Raw genomic sequence first — 21,057 nt, 5'->3', positions numbered from 1 at the left:
AGCTATTACATGTCGCGGAAGAATTCTACCCAATATCTGCGGCCCCGTCAATAAAGCGGCTCGACGGAACATAGTGGGGTTTTAGTCGGTAAGAATCCGACATAACTTACAGCTCGGAGCCGTAGGTATCTACATAATATGTATCTATATATTTACAAGTTTACCCCACAAAAAAAATACAAATGACATACGTTTGCCCCATTCCCACAAGGAGACACGGAACTTCACTCACACATTCATTTGTGCACTATACTAACACTATTGAGGAAAGAATAAAACAAAAGAATCTTAAATTTTTGTACGCCATTTTTATTGGCACGGCCAGCAATGTCAACTAGACGTGTCTGTAATACTAATGTCTAAGTCCCTTTTGAATCATTAAGATCTACCCGAGACATAGAGCACAGTAGCAATAGGGCCGGCGCGCGCGCAGGTGCATCGCACATACATACAAAATTAAAGTACGTATTATTTTTTTCATGTACAGTGAGATAGATAAGTGTTTATTTTAATTAATTGTGATTTTTCAGTTTTGTGAGTTAAAGTTCTTCGGCTAGATAATTTATACTTTGTATTTTTGCCAATATTTTTACCTCTTGATGGACCTGTATTTTAGAGATTTAGATATAAAAAAAAAACTCAAAATATGACCGGTTTTGCAAGACGTTCCTAAACCGGTAGTTAGTAGTTTTTATTAATTTTATATAAATTTTATTTAAAAAGTGAATGTAGCCTTGACACTGAATATTTATATGTATATAGCTTGTGTAATACCAAAATGTATAAAAACCAAATGAAAACCTCTAAATATTATAAGCTTATAAGATAAACAAATACAAAGTACACGTAGGATTTGCGTTGGTATTTTTTTAACAAAGACAAAAATGTACAATCGTTACGAAAAGTTTTCTATCAGAGAAACATACTCCTGTAATAATTTTGGAAAAGAAAAGTTATAAATTTTTTGTTAACATCCGCCTGGAGATTCGAAGTTTGTTGCCGTGTACCGAAGAAAATGTTACGTTTTACATGGTTTTACTTAAATAAACAATTACGTTTTATATATCTAATCCAGTATTTACTTTATCTGTGTTGCGCATGTATTATTAAAACCTAATTAGTTTTTACTTCAATTTTTTTTTTAATAACCACGCGATACTTAATGTAGGTACAAAGACGAAACTATTTTATGTTTTTTGTGCCTTTAAATCATATAAAAGAAACTAGTGTTATAGGTACTCTGATAGATTTTTCTTTGTTGCTATCAGCAATTAGTTATAATCGTACAAAACACGGTTCTCCAAACGTAAATAAAACTAATAGTCGGTAGGTACTAAAAAATTAATATTTACGACTTTTCCAAGTGACTGTACTGATTAATTTATTCAGTTCTAGTTTTGAATGAATTTGGAGCGATGAATGTGATTAACCGACTTATTTGAACTGTTATTGTGTTTTACGAGGATTCGTTTCGTATTAACTGGTTTTTATTTCCGACATTGCTTGTAGATTTTTTTTTAATATGTTTATTATTCGCGGCTTTGTTCGTAATGTAGATTTTTTTTTACCAAAAACAACTTTATCTTTGGGAAATTAATTGTAAAATATTTAGAATAATAATAACGAGTTGTTCATCAAAGATTTTTATTGCATGAAATTATATGAAATTTCTATCATGTTTCTAATAAACTCACTTGATAAATAATTTTAACATTTTTACAGTAAATAATTCATGGCTTGATCAGTTTTTATCTTATGTTATAAATGACTTATGAGAAACTACTGTCCCCTTAATATCAGTAAAGGATTTGGCTTATTACTTCATTTTATAACTGTTAATAACCGTTATGTGTCCCTTGCTATATGAAAGCAATTGTGATGCAATTTATTGGAAATTGCACCTTACTTCAATTGGATAAGGAAGATATTGGATTATTAAGGAATTTGTTAAGTCAATGATCTTATATAAACAACGATGAACCCGTTTGCATGTAACAAATGCAATGAATTTGCAGTGTTATTTGTTTGTTGTTTTCTTCATATTTTTTTATTTTCACAATTCGGCGCGTGATTTTTCTTTAGACAATGATAATTAATGTTTTGATACTTTTTTATGATGTATCGTAAATACGCACACGTAATAATTGAATGTTTACATTTGAAAACAAGGTTTATCATAAATAATAATGGTATTTAAATAAATTGTGTTGCTCATAATTAATTAAATGACAAGTCAATAACTGCGTTAAAAACAACCGACTTCAAACTTGCACTTGCAACATTTACAAATACAGACAAAAATGCTCATAAAATAAAAACTACTGGGCCTATCCGAATAAAATTTTTATGGGACCAATTCGACACCATCCCGCATCGAACAAAAAAAGAATCACGTAAATCGGTTCAGAAACCACGGAGTAATCGGTGTACATACATAAAAAAAAAAAAAAAAAAAAAAAAAAAAACATACCGGCCGAATTGATAACCTCCTCCTTTTTTTGAAGTCGGTTAAAAAAGATTATCTTAAGCACTAAGTAGTGTTCGTATAGAATATATTATCTGTATTAGTAACATGGTTACTATGGCAACCACGTGCAAAAAGTCAATAATTATATTGTAACAGTGACATTTCACGATCCATCTGTTCACATCTTGTTCGTTAGATAAGATTTTGTTTCTTTAATAAATTGCTTTTAAACCGACGATTTAAGATACAACGGAATTTCGCAAATTCGTTTATTTATACGAAAAATACCTTATTTTATTGACTAATTAATAATAATTATTGTGCTGACAAATAGGTAATCCATACTTCCATACTAATATTATAAATGCGAAAGTAACTCTGTCTGTCTGTCTGTTACTCAATCACGCCTTAACTACTGAACCAATTTGCATGAAATTTGGTATAGAGATATTTTGATCCCCGAGAAAGGACATAGGCTACTTTTTACCCCGGGACATAGGATAGGTTTTATCCCGGAAATCCCACGGGAACGGGAACTATGCGGTTTTTTCTTTGACTGCGCGGGCGAAGCCGCGGGCGGAAAGCTAGTATATTATGAAAGAAAAAACGAATCATAATCTGTTTACAACGAATCAAAAAATAAATTTAGTTCCTCCTTGTATAAACAAACTTTATTCATAAACTTATAAATTACTAGCGGTCCGCCCCGGCTTCGCCCGTGGTACATGTTTACGTTTTCTCTACATAAGAACCATCCTCGTACTTCAAGGAATATAATAAAAAAAGAATTATCGAAATCGGTTCAGCCGTTCTCGAGTTATGCGCTTACCAACACATTTTGCGATTCATTTTTATATATATAAGAAGATTAAGTACGGTTAAATCAATGAAAACACACGTGGCAATAAATGTAGGTTTATATGTTAAGGTTCTATGACACAATAATTGTATTTGAGTTATGATTATTAGATTGAATCCGTATTTAACATTTGTATAAGCTTTTGTTTATATCAATACATCGTCTGTACAACGGTGCATTTAGACCAAACGAACATAGAGCTAGAGCAAGAGCATTTTTTGATCTTTTAGTGTAAACGAAAACTCATATTCAGTGTTGTTCAGTATTAGAACATTGCATAGAATCTTTTCGAACGCACTAAGAACAACGAAAGAATGTTCTACGCCTGTTTACCCTAAAATAATGTGACATATAGTGGGGTTCGAATGGGCATTCGCGTTTGGTCTTAATGTATCGCTATGGGAAATAGATCTTTGAAGCCAATGATATTTTAATAAAAATAGTAAAAAAGTGTAGATAGGTTATTAGCGCTCCGGAAGTGGCCCGTCAAGATATATTATGTCTAACTAGCTTTTCGCCCGCAGATTCGCCTGCGTTGTCAAAGGAAAACCCGCATAGTTCCCGTTCCAATCGGATTTTCGGGGAAAATATCCTATGTGTTAATCCAAGTTACCTTCTATGTGTGTGCCAATTTTCATGAAAGGTTCAGCAATTTTTGCGTGCTGGAGTAACAAACAAACAAGCACACAAACTTTCACATTTATTGCGTGGGCTTAAAATCATGATAAAAAATAACTATTAGAAATTCTATTCTATATTCACCAACCTTATTGAAATTAGCTAAAACTCAATAATTTGATAAAACTATTTAATAGTGAAAAAAGCATTTTTTCTTACTTAAATAAATTCTGTTAAAAGCTAAGCCGCGTCAAATACAGGTCAATACTAAGTACAGGTGCAATATAATTGAAGTTATATCTAAAATGGCTCAAAATCTTTGCCTTGTAAGGCCTTAAATATGATTTTAAGACCCGTATTCATGATGGAAGAATGGTAAAAATTACAAGGCTACGGTTTTATCAATGAAAAAATTGATATGATTGACGCGAATACGGGTTATTGTGTTTTAAAATTCATATTTTAATTGCCGTCTTTAACGTGTTTATTTGTGACTTTTTGTTTTTAATTGTTTACTATAATATGCTATTACTATAAGAAAAATAATTAGATTGAAAGTATGAGCATGAGCCTAATCTTAATATTTATAAATCGTATGTCCTTTTTAGATTTTATTTTTGTTCCCCATTCGCAACTCTACGCTATTCCAGATAGACGACACTACATTATCGAGATATAACACAGAATTTTGAATCTCTCTATAATTAACAATTTTTTAAATATTTTCTTTTCAACAACATGTCTTATAATATTAGAGTCAATCTTGTCAGCATCTTTTCAACCAATTATAATAATCTTTAATTATAATATTATATTAATCTTTTCTTTCCGATATCAAACAATTAGAAAGTAAAAGAGACAGAGAACATAGTTGATTCTACAGACATTACTTTCTGTACTGATGGTCTTAATAGATACCTTGCTACATGACGAATCCAAAGCGCTAGTTACAGAACTTTGATTGAATAAATCCTTCAGTTTTTTTAAAATACGATTTTTTGTAAGAGCCACATACATCAGGGCGATATAAAAAAAAGACAGGACATTTCATTTAGTCGCCTATTATTTTATAGCCTACTAGATTTCCGCCCGCAGCTTCAGCAGCAGGGATATCCGGGATAAAAAGTAGCCTACGTCTTATTCTGGGTCTTCAGCTACCTAATTAATTAATTTGGTACCAAATTTCATTGCAATCGATTCAGTAGTATTTGCGTGAAAGAGTAACAAACATCCACACAGACTTTCGCATTTATAATATTAGTAGGGTTTTATAAACAAAAGGTCTCATCCTCGACATTCTGCGATTGTCGTGTTGTCTGTATATTATCGGAGACAGACCAACGTTTTATTGTTTTGTATATTGTTATTGCAACCGGATTTCAAATGCCTTGATTGGATTTTAATTGGGAACTATTCATAATTGAGATGCGTTTTGACCTTTTACAATATTATGTAGTTTATATAAGAATTGTAGGGTTTTGGGTTTAAAAAGCGAAATATCTGATTATTAGAACTCTTTTAAATATATTTATTTTTAAGATTTCATAATATACTTACATGTTTTCTACTTTTTTCATACGCTAATTATGAATCGATAAAAATCGGGCGATGTTATTTGCTATCATGTAGAAGTTTGAAGTTCGCAACTTTGTTGACATATACAGACAAATATGTATTTTATGGCTTATAATATAGTGCATAAATACATACATGACTACGACAACATAATTTAATAGACAAAGCCGGTTAAATTGACTATCTTTATTTTATTCGATTAAATATTAAAAGTCCCTTATAATATTGTAAAATACCACACAAGAAAATAATAACAATGCGACAAAAATTAGTCAATCACATAATTTAATTTTGCAAATGAACCGCAAAGCTACTTATATGCGATCGAATTTGTTACAATTAACAATAAGAATGTTTGTGTGTCACTGTTTTGCATACAATGGCTTGTGGGCGGTTTTTTCAAGTTCAGGTCAATGACCCGTTATACATAATACAGGTCAGCGATGCATTGCCTTTGGAAATCTCTAATAATTTGTAAATAAATAGAAAAAATAGATTTGTTATTTTTTTTAAATTATGCATTATGGAGGGAAGATTGGACGGTTTGTTCCTTTTTTGTTAGGTTAAAAAAAAACAATCAATTACTGAATCGATTTTAATAAGTACTTACATATTTCACTAGATGTGCTCTGCGGTTTAACCCGCATCGCTCCGCTCCTGTTGGTTTTAGCGTGAGGATTTATAGCCTATAGCCTCCCTCGATAAATGGACAATCTAACACCGAAATAATTTTTCAAATCGGACCTGTAGTTCCTGAGATTAACGCGTTCAAACAAACAAAGTACAAACTCTTCAGCTTTATAATATTAGTATAGATTAAAATAAAGGTTACAAACGCTATATTTTTTACTAGCTTTTCTGAGTTGACATAAATTATTAATATAATATGCTTTTATGATAATGGTTTTCGTTATTTCATGAAATAGTACAATGAGATATGTTTTTTATTAAATTTAGTATTACAAAGTAACAAACAATATTATACCTGTATTTTTTGTTTTGAACTTCTACACTTTAACGTAATTTAAAACATATCTTGATCGTTTTATAATAAAACGCACCTGCCCATACTCCACTCAAAACAGGGGTCTTTGGCATACGAAAAGAAATTTAAAAATGCATCGTTTGAACATATTGTAATTTAATATTATGGACACATGCGAAGGTTTTTGAACTCGATATCTGATGTTTGTCGTATGTTGCATTTGTTACTTAATTTTTATATATTCCTCGGGAATAATGATTAAATTGATATTTGAAATGGGTTCAATAGTTCTTAGTTTTCTCGATTCAATGGTTATTTTTATTAAGGAGATAAAATTATTAGCAAATGTTAAATATTCGGTTCACAATTTTGCTCTGTCTTCTGAACTAGGTTATTTATTACCTGTGTCTCAGAAAACAGACAAATAATCTGAATAATCGTTAAAGGTGTTAGGATAGATAGTTGATCAATTAAGAAGAAGGATCTACTTGTTTTAGGGTAGTTAAATATATTTTCTTTTTTAGTGGTTAAAAGTTCTCAATTCCTGATTCATCTACAATCTACATAAACATAAGAATTATTTATTAAGCTATTGCATGGATTCTATCGCGGGCCTTGGACGCGGGGACCGAATCCAGAAATTCCGTAACGAAAAAACCTCACGCTTCCCACTCCGACGGGCGCGGAGTTGTGGCTTGAAGGCACGCTATGCAATTAGCCCAGTGAAATTAGGTAAAAAAAGGGGTCAACCTCGGAATGAAAGATAATAAGCTGGAAATTGGTAAAAACCTTTGTTTTGTTACCCTAAATATTGTCTCAAAAGTCACAAATGCTATCGTGTCCGCGTCTTAAGATATTGAAGGTCAAAGGTCACAAAAAACGATTTTTCGCGAATATCTCGGTTCCTATTGCTTAAATGATATTTTCACCTATTATGAAAGTTGTAGAGTATAAAATTTTCTACAACTTTTGTCAAAACTTTTTTTTTATACGATCAACCGTTTTTGAGGTAGAGCGCGAAGAGTGCGCAGCGTACTGTCATATATTATGAGCTAATGCAGGGTCAAGCGTGAGTTACGGTTATCAGTACGTTGTATAAAGTCAATTATTGACAAAAAAAATATAATTATTAAGCAATGCCCATTATTTCTGTACTTATTCTTAATTATTTATATTTAATTATTCAACTATTATAGTATATTATTAATTCTGGATTATCTATTTTAGTTATATTTTAAAATAAAAAGACAGTAAGGAAATATATTTTAGATGTACCTTTATTTATCATTAAATATGGCATGTTATACATTTATTAAAATGTGAGTTTAAATATTAAAATACTAAATAAACCTGTACAATTGTCAACACTTCCACCAACAAGTGTAGCAGCCCGTCAACATATCAATCGTGTCTACTACCAGATTCAAACGTGGCTAGGGAAGAACTTAGAACCTCAAGAATGGGGCTGGAAGCTTGAAAATGAAATCCTGGAGCCCATAACAACGTTATTACCTCCAGCACCAGCCGAACTACTAAACACAATATTTGCAATTGCAAAAATGGTTGTGGTTCCCGCTGTGGATGCAGAAAATCAGGGCTACTATGTTTTTTAGCTTGTGGCCAGTGCAATGGACAAGCTTGCCTCAACGTTCCACTATATCCAAGTAATCCCGATGAAGAAAGCACATACGATCCTGAAATTCTAGAAGGTTTGGAAATGAATATGACCGATAATGAGGATGATGACAATGAATTAAATATTTTAGACCGACAACGAGAAGAAGACGACGAAGAAGAAGATAACTAGCTTCCATTCGCAATTTCATTCGATTCACAAATTATTTTAATATTTAAACTCACATTTTAATAAATGTATAACATGCCATATTTAATGATAAATAAAGGTACATCTAAAATATATTTCCTTACTGTCTTTTTATTTTAAAATATAACTAAAATAGATAATCCAGAATTAATAATATACTATAATAGTTGAATAATTAAATATAAATAATTAAGAATAAGTACAGAAATAATGGGCATTGCTTAATAATTATATTTTTTTTGTCAATAATTGACTTTATACAACGTACTGATAACCGTAACTCACGCTTGACCCTGCATTAGCTCATAATATATGACAGTACGCTGCGCACTCTTCGCGCTCTACCTCAAAAACGGTTGATCGTATAAAAAAAAAGTTTTGACAAAAGTTGTAGAAAATTTTATACTCTACAACTTTCATAATAGGTGAAAATATCATTTAAGCAATAGGAACCGAGATATTCGCGAAAAATCGTTTTTTGTGACCTTTGACCTTCAATATCTTAAGACGCGGACACGATAGCATTTGTGACTTTTGAGACAATATTTAGGGTAACAAAACAAAGGTTTTTACCAATTTCCAGCTTATTATCTTTCATTCCGAGGTGAAACCCCTAATATGACTGGGCTAAATAGCTTTACCGCGGCAGTCCCCGAGTGCCACACGTCTTTTTTATTAATTTTAAAACTGTGTTAATAAATTCGTAGACCAATTTTATTGACATCAATCACTTGGATAGCTCATTGATAATTTTCCTTATTGCATACATTACTTGAAATTTGCTTTTCTTTTAATCGGAACTACTCATATTTCTTCAAAATAAACATTTCTTATCAAAATATTTACAACGTGACGTATTTTTCATAGTTTAGATTTGAATCATTTGGTTAATTTGAAAAACGATTAGACATAAGTAATATGACATAAGATCAATCGGAGATTATATACTTCCCCTTTATGTGGTTCCGTCCTAATTATAAAAAAATGTGTGCGTGTACTAGTGTACACACGTAAGAAGTGAAACTTCTTTATGACCTTATTTTTCAAAAAATAATTTACTATATCGCTCATTTGCTTCTATAACGTGACAAAGTCAAAATCTCAATTGTTGGGAAAACGCATTTGAAAGTTTAAAATTCCTGTAACTTTTTAATTATTATGCTTAGACTATTCAGCTCAATACAACATATTAAAACGTTCTCGTTTTTTTGAATCAAATTGTATTCAGAACAATAAGTCGGTTATTAAATTTATTATGATTATTTATTTCAGAAAGGGCCCTTCTTGTTGCGTTTTTCTTGTAAAAAGTGTGCAGTATTGCGTTACAAACAGATATGTATCATTTTTCTTGAAAAAAAAATTGAATAAAAATCTAAAACTTTACAAGTTATGTCGTATTGTTACGTTTTATTGATAATCAGTAATCTAAATGTATTGGAAATTTTAATTAAAACGTGTTACTGTAGTAGAAATCTTTTTATTTTTGTACTTTGTTTTACAAAATGAAAGATATTTTTGCGAAATTATTGTGTAACTTTCTCTGAAATACAAGTAATATACACATTTAAAAAAATATACAATTATAACCAGACATTAATATTTTTTGTTTTACTTTTACTCACAAACGTTGGCATATATAATATTACGACCCGCCCCGAATTCGCACGGGTGCAATCCTGATACCATCGATTTTTCTGAAGACTTTTTCATGTGTTAAATAGGTAAATTATTTTGATAAATCTCGTAGGGTTCAGAATGCGTTTGCAATGCAGGCGGAAAATAATGTAATTATTTACAACATCACATTAGAAACGTCAAAAATAACAGTTCATTCACCTATTTATGGATGCTATTATATAATATACATATAAACCTTCTTCTTGAATCACTTTATCTATTAACAAAAACTGCATCAAAATTGCAAAACGGCAAGCATTCGGCCGGGGAAAACGATTTTGTTTTATATTTTGATTATCTCTGTAATATTAGGAAACTAATCTTTATTGCGGGTCCCGGTCATACATAAATCAAATAAACATATTAGCAACAAATCACAGGTTCTTGTCTCGAGACAGCTTCTTGATCTCTCCTAAATTCCAGTAATCTTTCAGTATTTCACGGTGTTGTTCTTCGGAAAAAAAATTGACACTTGAAAATGCAGGTTTCCTTGCAGGATTCTCTTTTAGTTGACGGGGCGGCACAGTTTTTTTTGTGATGCTTTCGATTCGTAGGACTGTCTTGCATTTTTTTAACTGATTTGTAATTTTTTTTTTCATTTTTCTTTATTCAGTGGTATTTTTTACTCGTTTATGCTATAAAATAAATTGATTGTTTAATTCATTTGTATTTCGAGAATCGGTATGATCTTTTCGTTTTTCTAACTTAAGTGAATGTAAAATAAAATAATGAATATTTTCTCGTACAAGATTTACAAGCTTCCTAGACCGTGATTCCATCTGAAAAATAAATTAAGTAATCAGACAACATTTTTATCATTTATAATGCAACATTGTAGCGTATTCGTTGTAAAAATGTATTATTTTTTATCAAGAATGTGTTAACTTGAGATAACCAACATAAATACCAAACATTTTGTACTTTTATTATCAACTGTAACGGAACATCTTAAATTAACCAACAAAAAACATTGTTTATTTCAGCAACAACGGGACAATCCTATGTAAACCGTAGCATGCGAATACTATTTTTACTACAATAATGACTCACATACAAATGTCCCGTTATAGCTGCAAATATAAATCAGTAAAAAAACAAAAAGCTGTACTTACCTTTCAGCAAAATCGTGATACAATAAGCTGTTACGTTTTTACCGCAATCGGGCAGCAGTTTCCTTCTCAAGGGAGCAGCGACAACTGACTTAAACCGTTCTTGCATTAAATTCAAGAGCAAAAAGAGATTTCGCTAAACCGATAGTCGCCGACCTTTTCCCTCATAACTCGGTCATTTTTGGAGCTAGAAATATCGCGTTTTAGCAGCAAGTAGAGCGCGATGCGACGGATTCTACTGTATCATTATTCCATAACGATACATATGCTCGTTAACACGTTCTTGTCGCAAATGAGCGATATGCAATTTTACAGAAATACGTCGAATCACGCGTGGTAGCGATAAGAAAAAGATGGCGCGTAACGGAAAAATGTCACGCGTAACGAAAAAATGTTACACTAAATTTTTTTCCAACCCCTATAAAGAAGTTTCACTTCAAAAAGTTGAAAACAAAATTCAGGACTATATTTCATACAATACTAGTAATAAATTTTGCTCAAATCATTAAAAAGTATGCAAATTAAAACAAGTACTTACATCATTAAATTCACTATATTATGTTTAGATATTATTTTATTTCAAAATTACTTTACAATATTTAAAATTTTACATCACAATTAAAAACAATGTTTTTTAGTATAAAAAAGCACGAAATCTAATAAATACGGTTTTAATGCTTTCTTTACAACGACATTTGTTGTAAAATTTCGGTTTAGGTATATTATTTTTACTATTTTAAATTATTCCTGAGATTAGCGCGTTCAAATAAACAAACAAACTTTTCAGCTTTATAATATTAGTATAGATAAGGTATCGGTAATATTAAAAATGTTATTGACAAAAGGAACCCTAATTATAATTTTTATTGATACTATTGACGATCTAATTGTTAAGTATGTCAGTTATTAAATGCTTGCCCGCATGTCCTAATGTATGTAAGAATCCTTTTAAGTGTTTATTGTGATTATTATATTTTCTAAAACTAAAGTGTTATTGATATTAGTATTTCATACGTATCGTATTTAAGGGTGAGTAATCAAAAACTTAAAAATACTTAAATTTAATCTTAAAAATACGTCCATACTTCGCTACGTGAAGTCTTAGAAAATCCATAAAAAATACCAACAAGGGCAACAGTAATCTTTCAAAAACATAAAAAAAGGATTACTAAGTATTAATTTATAGGTTCTTTGCTTAAATTAATATCACACATAATAAAAATTTCTGCAATAACAATTACTATGTAACACATTAAAAATAATAATAAGTAGTTTAAAAAAACTAAAAAACACGCTTTTAGTTCGGTTTTCTATAAAACGCGTGTTTTTTATTTTTTTTAACTATTATTTATTTTATCAAATTAGTGTATTGTCATCGGTCCTAAATAAATCTACAAAGTTTGAACGAAATCTGGCCGTTTAAAGTGGGTCAAAATCGCGCCCAAAGAAGTCGGTTACAATTTACAAACATACAGGTGAAGCTAATATAAAGCGTGTAAAAAAACATTTCATATAAGCTAGACAAGTGAGTATATAATCAAAGATAAAGCCTAATTAATAATATTATTATACTATTTAGTTGTATTGACGGCTCGCTACTGTAGTTGATAAAACATAGATCTAGATAAGATTATTTTGTAGGAAATTCACTGCTTATCTAACACTTATACAAAGATAATCAATACATTTCATTGTATTGATATTTCAGCAGAAATTTTGACACGTTTAATGTCCTACTAATATTATAAATGCGATAGTTTGTAAGAATTGTACGTATGTTTGTTTATTACTCTTCATGCGTAAAACAATGGACAGATTTTGATGATCAATGTAGGTTATGAATCAGAATAACACAAAAGCTTCAGAATGGGGAATATTCATGTTTTTCTTTTTTTGTCTTAAATTAATAGTTTACTATTCTATAACGTAGAAAAAAATATTAATGGGCTTCAAAATATTCTAGATATTTTTATAAATGAAATTTAAAACATTTAAAAAATTTAAGCAGTTCAAACTCTGGAGTGATGAATACAATGTCTTGTCAGATGACGTCACATTTCGTTCGACCAGTGGTGGCGCGTTTTGGAAGTATGAATTTCGCTCCCTTATTTTGCACTTTTTGAATATTATTTTAGGGGTTTAAATAATAAGTAAATAAAAAAAATCCTTTTCATTATAATATTACGATAATAATTATTCGAGAAAAAAATATTTTAGGCCATTTCAAATTTTATGCATATTCCCTATATATGTCCCTTTCCGCTGTAAATGTGGTACGTTATATGTGTATAAATTAAGGATCGGTTTTTTTTAGTAAGATATAATATGTCTGTATGTCTGTAGATTGGTTACAAGTATTGTTCTATTATTTTGCCATTTCTCCTAACGGTGCATTAACATCAAACGAGAATGTTCATTCTGCCCCAATCATGTCAAATTCTTATAGTGTAAACAAGCGTAGAACATTCTTTCGTTGTTAGTGCGTTCGAAAAGATTCCATGCAATGTTCTAATACTGAACTATACTGAATTCACTTCGTCACTACATAGTATAAAACAAAGTCGCTTTCTCTGTCCCTATTTCCCTATGTCCCTATGTCCCTTTGTACGCTTAAATCTTTGAAACTACGCAACGGATTTTGATGCGGTTTTTTTTAATGGATAGAGTGATTCAAGAGGAAGGTTTATATGTATAATAACATCCATTAAATAGTGGAGAAGTACTGTTATTTTTGAGGTTTCTAATGTGATGTCGTAAAAAATTACATTTTTTCCGCTTACATTGCAAACGCAGGCTGAACCCTAGGAGTTTTATCAAAATAATGTACTAAGTATTATACACATTGAAAAGGTCAACAGAAAAGTCCGCGATGGTATATGTCTATCTCTTATGGATAACCCACAATAACTTTTTTTTGTCATATACTTTTTACGATAAATAATGGCTAATTTTCGAAGCGATTTTAACCAATACATCATTAATCCTTAACCCATTAAACACCTTGAATACATTGTTCATTTAATATAGATCTATATGGCCCATTACACTGTATGATTTAAGTGAATATTTTCGAAGATATTACAGATTTAAAAATTGCGGGACGTAGCGTTTGCGGCGGTACCGGCCGGCCGCCCGGCTATATGTATATTTTATACCCGTGCGAAGCCGGAGCGGGCCGCTATGTTTTTAATATACAACGTTCACAGTTTTTCTGTAGTGTATTTAGTGTGATTTAGTATCAGCATTGCACCCGTGCGAAGCCGGGGCGGGTCGCTAGTTAACAATAAAAGAACACGAAATAATGCTCTAGCTCTAGGCTCTAGCTCTAAATGTTCGTTTGGTGTTTGTTTGTTTGTTTGGTGTAAACGCACCGTTACAGAAAGATAAATACTGATTTAAATTTTACATACAAAACTCGATAATATTATGCTCTTAGCTATAGTTCGTTCACCTTGCTCGCCACATCTCTCATGGGACCTACACTGTAAGGTCTAGGACTCAACACAAACTTGTTACAAAACAAATTCATGAATTATTCAATAGTTGTTAATTTCGCACTATCTATATATCTGTGGAGATAATATTTGTGTTTATTTTATGAAAGTGAATGCATTCACAATATTCAAATGACTGTAAATGAATTGGTATGTTATTTCTATTTAAAATAAAAGTTTTTTTTCTTTTTGTCAGAAAGTACCCAGACGTTCTTGTATTTGCCTAAATACATAATTTTATTGTTAAGTACTTAATATTATAAAGCTGAAAAGTTTGTTTGTTTGTTTGAACGCGCTAATCCCAGGAACTACTGGTCCGATTTGAAAAAGTCTTTTGGTGTTAGATAGCCCATTTATCGAGAAAGGCTATATATCATCACGCTAAGACCAATAGGAGCGGAGCACTGCGGGTAAAACCGTGGGGCTCAGCTAGTTTTACCATAAATAAAATCGCAGATACCCTTTTTAACACCACGCTTACTTTTTTAACCGACTTCTTGAAAGGCGGAGGTTCTTTACCACTCTGTACATGTATTATTATTTATTTTTATTGGCTTGTGGGGTTAAATAAACATTATTTCTTTCAAAGATGTATTACATACAAAGTCAGTATTCATCCGAAATTTCCACGAAATTTCCATCATGATTAGTGTGCGAAGTCGGGGTATGGCACTAGTTCTAGACATAAACGGAAGCTCTAATTATGTACCAGTTACCTGATAAGATTTAGAATGCACTTAAAGTCAAGCACAATTTCTTTTACAGTTAAATAGATCGATTGTTCGGTAGATCATTGATCATTGATAAATGAGTGGATTTTTATACCGTACATTATTAGTTAAAGGTAATTAATATTTTATAGTTTAATTAGTTGGGTTACTGTTCGTCTATGTTTGCTTATGATTAAATATTTAGTGAGACGTATTTCTTTTGTAGAAATAGATACTACAATTTAGAAAGAATAACTATTTTAAGATTTTTTAAGATGGTCTGTTTAATAAAAAATGATTAATATATAAAACTAGCGGTCCGCCCCGGCTTCGCCCGTGGTACATATTTACGTTTTCTCTACATAAGAACCATCCTCGTACTCCAAGGAATATAATAAAAAAAGAATTATCGAAATCGGTTCAGCCGTTCTTGAGTTATGCGCTTACCAACACATTTTGCGATTCATTTTTATATATAAGAAGAAGAAGATGTAGATAATATTATAATCGATTTTAGTATAGCCTTTATAGGATAAATATGCAAAAATAATAAAAAGTATGTTACTTAAAATTACCTTTAATTCCTCATATTAAAAAGTAAGTGAAAATTTTAATTGGTTTTGCATTAAAACATTATGCGAGCATCGAGATGATAATAGGTACGATACGTTATTTTTATGCGTTTAAAACTTTTATGAATATTTTTGATACGAAAAATAACAGTTAAATATTTTTTTAATACGAACGTCATTTTATTGTACGATATACATTTGCTTAATAATACTTTTAACACAAACAGGTAAGTATAGGCATATGCAACTGTATAATTTCAGTTAAAATGACAATATATGAAAATCTAAGTCAAAAGTGTTTATATAGACTAACAGTAAATAAGTTGTGAATCTGGTATTTACAATTCTATTTAAATATTGCATCCTATCCATATCCTTCCGACTAATATTATAAATGCGAAAGTTTGCGAGGATGGATGAATGTGTATGTATGTTTGTTACTCTTTCACACAAATACTACTGAACCGATAACAATGAAATTTAGCACACATATAAGTAGATGGTATTAGATTTGGATTAACACATAGGATAGGTTTTATCCCGGAAATCCCAAGGGAACGGGAACTATGCTTTTTCTTTGAAAACGCAGGCGAAGCCGCGGCCGGAAAGCTAGTATATAATATATTATTCTGACTATTACAACAAAGAGAATATTCACAATAATATGTGATAGGCTTCATTAATTAATTTGTTTTGACACATACATGCGAATATTATTCAAACAGCTTTTAAAAGACTGGTGTTATTGCAAGTTATAGACATACTAGCTTACCGCCCGCGGCTTCGCCCGCTTTGTCTGAAACCTAATAAATTATATAATAAAACCTTCCTCTGGAATCACTCTATCTATTAAAAAAACTGCATCAAAATCCGTTGCGTAGTTTTAAAGATTTAAGCATACAAAGGCACATAAGGACATAGGGACGGAGAAAGCGACTTTGTTTTATACTATGTAGTGATTGTGGATTTGATATTGTTGAATTTCTATTTAAAGATTATTTTTATAACTTTCTGTATTAGGCTATTCTTATTTGATAGAGTCGCTTTCTATATCTTAATTCGAGTTCATTAAGAGGTAAATTTAAATTGAATAACGGCATTTTTTGTTTCTATTTTGGAGCCTTTGTTTTGCATTGCAAATATTCATTGTTTGCATTTTTAACTACTCAGAGATTTGGACGTTACAGTAATGTACATAACCTTATTTCCATCGAATCCCATACCGTTTTTTGGCCATAAACCCTAATATATTTGTTTACGTTTATCTTTGTTTGTATTTCCGAAATTTGACGCTCCACATCTTAGTCATAACGGGCTCGGCTCATTATGAGACAAAACATTATCATTAGGGAGAAACAATTAAAAGCCATCCGTCACCTTGACCGACCCAATGACCGGGATAGAAAACGGTGCTAACGATTTTTATTACGTTAAACACCACTATGACATTCCATACGGGTTGTTGAGTGTTAGCGGTTGGCCTACAATACCCTCCGTATATAAATGATAACACATGAGATGAGAGATCAGTGCCCGGCCGACGCTTAAATGTGAGGTTCGTGCCCGAATTTTAACTTATTTATTTTTTGTAGGAACCGGTATGAGGCATCAGGCGCTGATTGTGGCCCTCGGGCTGTTCGCCGCGGCGCAGTGTGCCCCTCCAGGGAAACCTACACTCGGGTGGGGAGAGCGAACCTTCGCGATTGTAGAAGTCAACCAAGCCGCGACGGCTTACAACCAATTGGTGACGAGGAAAGATGCTGCTGACGTCACAGTCAGCTGGAACGTGTGGTCTGGAGACTCAGCCGAAACCGCCAAGGTGCTTCTCGATGGAAAGGAATACTGGTCTGGCCCGTCAAGCGCGTCAGCGACTGCCACATTCAAAGTCAAGAAGGGTGGTCGTTATAAGATGCAAGTAGAGCTATGTAATCCTGATGGTTGCAGCTCCAGCGATCCTACTGAAATTATCGTAGCTGATACAGATGGTAGCCACTTGCCGCCTTTAGATTATACGATTGATGAGAAGCACAAGCCATTCAAGCAAACATCTGGAAAAGTTGTTGGCGCGTACTTTGTTGAATGGGGTGTATACCCAAGAAAGTACCCCGTTGACCGCGTACCTATTCCCAATCTTACTCATCTGCTCTACGGTTTCATTCCAATTTGTGGTGGTGATGGCATCAACGACAGTTTAAAGGAAATTGAAGGAAGTTTCCAAGCGTTACAACGTTCGTGCAGCGGCCGTGAAGACTTCAAAGTGTCGATTCACGATCCTTGGGCTGCTTTACAGAAGCCACAGAAGGGTCTCTCATCATGGAATGAACCCTACAAAGGCAACTTTGGCCAATTGATGTCATTGAAACAAGCTAGACCAGACTTGAAGATTCTCCCATCCGTTGGTGGATGGACACTCGCTGATCCATTCTTCTTCTTCGACGACCATGTTAAGAGACACCGTTTCATCGCTTCAGTGAAGGACTTCCTCCAGACATGGAAATTCTTCGACGGTGTTGATATTGACTGGGAATTCCCTGGAGGTAAGGGAGCTAATCCTGACCTTGGTAGCCCTAAAGATGGAGATGTATACGTTACATTGATGAAGGAGCTCCGTGAAATGTTAGACGAATTGTCCGCTGAAACCGGCAGAAAGTACGAACTGACATCAGCTATCAGCGCTGGTTGGGACAAGATTCAAGTGATCGACTACAAAGCCGCTCAAACCTACATGGACCACATTTTCCTTATGAGCTACGACTTCAAAGGCGCCTGGTCAAACGACACCTTAGGTCATCAAACTGCATTGTACGCGCCTGCATGGAATCCCAAAGAAACTTACACAACCGACTTCGGTGTGCAATTTTTATTAGCTCAAGGTGTTCACCCCAAGAAGATTGTTGTAGGTGTTGCTATGTACGGACGTGGGTGGACCGGAGTACATAATTATACGGACAATAACCCCTTCACTGGAATCGCGACTGGACCCTGCAAAGGTACATGGCAGGACGGTGTGGTTGATTACAGAGAAATTGCCACTGAAATTGCACAAGGCAAATGGGAGTTCCACTATGACAACGTAGCCCAAGCACCATACGTATTTAGGCCATCAACAGGGGACCTAATAACATACGATAACGCGAGGTCAGTTACAGAAAAAGGCAAATACGTTAGGAAGAACTATTTGGGAGGTTTATTCGCGTGGGAAATCGACGCAGATAATGGTGACATTTTGAACAGTATGAACATGGCTCTCGGCAACACCCCCGCCTAAATGTGTGTAAAATTGTGTTCAAATAATGTGATTGTAATTCTAAGTTTCGTTTAAGCTAGGCCTCAAGTAGATTGTAACTGTATGGATACGTTATTTAAAAATACAGACTGATTAAAATTATTACACGCATTTTTATTTACCTCTGCTATAAAATATACTCTTAAATTAGAGTCATGTAAATAACCTTTTGTCGATTATCAGATGTAAAGCCCATGTTTCATTTATAAAGATACAAAGAGATTTAAATCATTTTAATGCGCCTGATGATTTATTATGCAAAATTCATGAAATTCTAAATTGATATTATTTATTTGAAAGGCATTAAATTTTGATAACAAATGTAATTTACTGCTACAATCCACGTTACGGTAAATGTGTAATATTATTTTGTACTTAATTAGGTTGTGAATAAAGCTTTTAAGATAAACAACGTTAGGGTTAAGTGTTTTATTATTATTGCATGTTATAAAAAAAGATCTTTTTTTCTTTTTAACTCTGTTGGCTAAGGATTCAACTGGTTCCAATATTATCAATATAACGGAATTCAAATCGGCTATTTGCGATTCCGAACGAGAATATCTTGTTTTCAATTGGTTTATTATTTTTAAACTTGGCGAAAGTTTTATAGAGAGCGTTTAAAATTTAATAGCTTTGCCACAAATAAGACGTCGTTATCGTGGTCAAGGACTAAATTAGATGATTAAAATCAGTTGTTTCCATAGTCACAATTTAATGTAAGTATTAACATTCTATATAGTTCCTATCAACATATTTTTTGAATATAAAATTGGCGCATTTGCTCTATAGGTAAATATCAATGCTGTGGTTTTATTAAATTAAAGAGTTCAAAAACCCTCTCAAAGTGTTTAAAACCCCAATAAATCTCTATTTGAAATTTTATAAAAATGTGTACGAAGGATTGAAATGCGATTTCCGTAAGAAAATTTTGCATTATCTGGACATAATTTCTTCTGTGTTTGTCGAATTTCTTAATTCCATGGTTGGACCGATTTTAATATATTTTTTTAGTGTATCATGATAGATTAGATTTACATTATAACTTCGAACGAAACAGAAGCCACAGGCAAGTACTAGTATGTAACATAATTTGCGCTATTACAAACAACATATTTTATATTGAAATTACAACCCCAAACTTCCTAAAGTTCATTCAAACCCTATACATTCGACTAACTGTCACAAAATTAACATTTAAATCGATATTTCCTATGATTCGGATCACGTGTTAACAAGATATAAACAATAAACAATGGTATATCAATATTGGAAGCAGGTCACGATCGCAGACTGGTTCTATGCTAGTTTATCTGTCGGGCCAGGAAAATGGCGGACGTGGAATAAAAGGGCAGTAAAATACCTACAGGCGTTTTACTTCGAGTATGAGCGCCTGCCCTGATGATGGTGACGTCAGCATTGCTGACGTCACTCTGTTTAAAAATAGCCTTGGGGCCCTTCTTCAGTCATATAAATATTTTTTTTAACTAGGTGGCCAGCGGCATCATGGACGTACTTGGTTAAAAAAATTGTACATATTCGTTTTGTTTCAAACTATTTTTTGTACCAAAGTTCATATTCTTTAAATGATTTATTTTTCTTTTAATGTCACCATGAAAGAACATTCAATTGAAAATTTTACATTATTTAAAAATATGATTTAAATAACATTATTTTTTACAACCGTATGCAACTTGAGTTTACACAATTGACCGCAACGAAAAATTTAGAAAGTGAATTTTATATACACTAATACTATGTTAACTCAATATGTAATATTGAATAATATTATCTAACTATTACTATAGAAAATTGCTCATTTCATGGCCTTATTTTATTTTAAATCGATCTTTCCTTATTGTCACTAATGATACATCTTTGTA

At 32.3% G+C, this 21,057-nt stretch overlaps 1 protein-coding gene across 1 annotated transcript; it reads left to right on the top strand.

Moving 5' to 3' along the window:
* Window positions 1-339: 339 nt before the first annotated feature.
* Window positions 340-19,279, top strand: LOC149479261 (uncharacterized). Its single transcript, XM_089707844.1, has 2 exons — window positions 340-461; window positions 17,484-19,279. Exon 2 carries the CDS (start codon window positions 17,492-17,494, stop codon window positions 19,157-19,159), a length of 1,668 nt encoding a protein of 555 aa, XP_089563970.1. The 5' UTR covers window positions 340-461; window positions 17,484-17,491; the 3' UTR covers window positions 19,160-19,279.
* The last annotated feature ends 1,778 nt before the right edge of the window (window positions 19,280-21,057 follow it).

This window comes from Colias philodice, chromosome 20 (genome assembly GCF_061535455.1).
Source record: "Colias philodice isolate Cphi_HAF_F1 chromosome 20, ilColPhil1 Martin Lab GWU primary, whole genome shotgun sequence".
NCBI lineage: Eukaryota > Metazoa > Arthropoda > Insecta > Lepidoptera > Pieridae > Colias > Colias philodice.
This window is presented reverse-complemented; position numbering and strand designations above follow the sequence as displayed.